The 2,773-nt window shown below is 40.0% G+C and overlaps 1 protein-coding gene across 1 annotated transcript in view; it reads left to right on the top strand.

Annotated features, from left to right (window-relative positions):
• Positions 1 to 2,773, top strand: part of BOD1L1 (biorientation of chromosomes in cell division 1-like 1) — a 135,641-nt gene that overhangs the window by 98,154 nt on the left and 34,714 nt on the right. Inside the window, exons 3-4 of the mRNA XM_009887656.1 lie at positions 103 to 227; positions 1,576 to 1,766. Coding sequence (XP_009885958.1) covers positions 103 to 227; positions 1,576 to 1,766 — 316 coding nt within the window. The remainder of the gene's footprint in view (positions 1 to 102; positions 228 to 1,575; positions 1,767 to 2,773) is intronic.

The raw sequence follows: 2,773 nt of genomic DNA, 5'->3' as shown, positions 1-2,773 counted from the left end.
GGGGGGGGTCCGGTGGGCCATCTGCGCTTCCAGCCCGGCCCCCGGCAGGCTGAGGGCTTATCCTAAACCCTCCTGTCCCACCTCTGTGTTGTTGCTTTCTAGCCTGCCTACCAGAATTTGAGACAGCGCGTTGACAACTTTGTTTCCAATCATTTGGCCACTCATACCTGGAGTCCTCATCTCAACAAGAACCAGCTGAGAAATAACATTAGGCAGCAGGTTCTCAAGTAAGTGACAGCTCTGGGGTGTCTCTGTGGGAACATGCTTAGGTACAATGAGAGGTGACAGAGGCTGTTGGTCAATTGTGGAGTGTCTGCCTTTTTCAAAGAAATTTCTCAAGAAGCTTTTGTTGTTGTTGTTGTTTAGCATTTAAGATGTGGTATTATTTCAGATAGCGACCCGCCATCAGTATTAGTCAGATTGCAAATATTGTTTTGTCTAATCCAAGTTGATGCAGGGGTGGAAAGCTTGTTTCTGAATTGGGATGTAAAACCTTAGCTAAAGTCTACCTTTACTGTTTCTTTTAAGGGAAGTGTTAGTAAAATTGCTACTATTGTGAGGTTTTGAACTAAAGAAAATTAAAAGGATTTGACAGACTAAGATTTGCGGAGTATAAAGCTAAATTCACAAAACAAAAAGCTGGATGTAAATCTATCTAGGCAGAGGAGAGGTTTTTCAAAACTGCTGTTACATCAAAATGATGTCAAACACTTACCTGATATTACATTATTTCATGAATGTTCCTCTAGTTTTTCTTCTCAAAACTTAGAGTCATAAGAAATGTTAGGAAATTTCTTCAAAGTAGCATGAGTTTGGTCGCTTATTTGAGTCAAACAAGGGGTTTGGGAACAAGTTTGCTTAGTTATGCTGTATGATGCCATTGATAACTGGTATTGAGGAGTTGTTTTGTTGGGGGGAGGGGAGCCGTTGTTGTTTGGGCGAGGGTTTGGTTCTTTTTAAGGAAGAGATGAGAACAAGGGGCAATATATGTTCCACAAAAGATTACAAGGGTCTAGAGGGAACCTGGGGTACAAAGGTCTCTATTGCCATTTATTTGATTTTACTGAAGATTAGGTGCGTTCTATAAAGCTGCAGAACTCTGAGGTGTCACACTGTATTGGGCAGAATATAACTCTAGGTTGATGATGGCTGGTGTAGTACTAGTCCCTCATGCCTTCTATAATTCATCTGGTTTATGCCATGGGAATTGATAACATCAGGTTTATTCTTAATTTTTTATTTATTTATTTATTTTCCACAAATGTCACTTTTACAATTAGGTAACATTTCTAGGCATGACCAGTAATGACATAACAGGCTGTTTGTTGCATTAACACCATGTAGTTGGATTGCTTTGTTTCTCTAGTATTTTTTTCTGAGTTCATAAGGTGTAGAGAGAGCTGTTGAAATCCAGGCAGCTGGCTAAATACATACCTGAAGTGGTGCTCAGAAGATGTTCGTGCTTCATTGGGAGTTCTCAGGAGTGTTTACGTCACTTCTAAATGAGCATGTTTCATTAAGATGTTCTCGAAAAAGCATATTTTCTTATTAAGTATTCATGTAACTTTGTTCCAGGTCTGGAATGTTGGAATCTGGAATTGACAGAATTATTTCTCAGGTTGTGGACCCAAAGATCAACCACACATTCAGACCTCAGGTGGAAAAAGCTGTCCATGAATTTTTAGCCACATTGAATCACAAAGAGGAGGCAGGCCCCAGTACAGCTCCAAGTGAGGAGAAAACAGATGCTTCTATTACAGTACAAGGTATTCTACCGTTTCTCTGAGCAGTTAACAAAAGTTTGTTTAACAAGGAGAGGAAATACTGACTAGGTTTGCTGCTAGCACAGAATTGTTAATATCACTATTAACAAGCTGAGCTACAGGCAGCAAAGCATAATATTTGTCGCTTACTATATGTATAAAGGTAGAAGGCAAGAGAGAGATCGCCATGTACCACCATGTCATTCTGTCACTTCTGCTTGAGATTACAAGGGATCAGTTTACTATAGGGGAAGAAAGCTGGTCTCGGGGTTTGGCCATCTGTGTATTACAGGATCAGATAAGACATAGCTGTAAGAGAAAAATGATCTATTTTTTTATGCATTGGTAGATCAGAAGAAAATTATCTGTGAGACAGCTGTCTTAATGCAGTTGCTGTGTGCCATAAAATTTGACTGGCTACAGTCCTCTCAGGAGCTTAAGTTCTGCTGTAAATCAGCCAATCTTTAGTTTGTTTATAAACGCAGCTCTTTTTCTTTACGATTTTCACTTATGTTGCCTGGTATCGACTTCTAAACACTCCTGCAGGTAATTGTCCATTTTTCCCCTTCCTAAGAGACTCCACAGCAGTCCATCTATTTGTAACCAGACCCTTTATTTAAATCCTAGCCCTCTTCCTGTGAGGCCCACTTCCTTTAAAGTACATGGGTTAACAAGCTAGCTGCAGTTCTTAGTGCTAGTCCAGTTAACCCTTTCTCATCCATCTTAAGAGTTGCTTCTAAGAAGATGGGAAAGTGACAGGGTGTTTCTGATAGTCCTGTTGTTATAGAACCAATATGCTGAGTCCATTTTCCATGTCATTTATGGAGATACCAGAGGTATGAAACACAGACTTTCAGCTACAGTATTCTGTATCGTGCTTCACCAGAATCATCGTCCTATTTGGGATGATGGTATAGTTGATCAATGATTGTGTTCAGAACATCCTTCCCATAGACAATCCCTGCTTTTTTTAGCTGATATTAGGAACAGCGGTATGACACAGAGTAAAA

The sequence above is a fragment of the Charadrius vociferus genome, unplaced genomic scaffold (genome assembly GCF_000708025.1).
Source record: "Charadrius vociferus isolate BGI_N301 unplaced genomic scaffold, ASM70802v2 scaffold306, whole genome shotgun sequence".
NCBI lineage: Eukaryota > Metazoa > Chordata > Aves > Charadriiformes > Charadriidae > Charadrius > Charadrius vociferus.
Note: the sequence above shows the minus strand (reverse complement) of the source record. Positions and strands in the feature narration are given on the sequence as shown.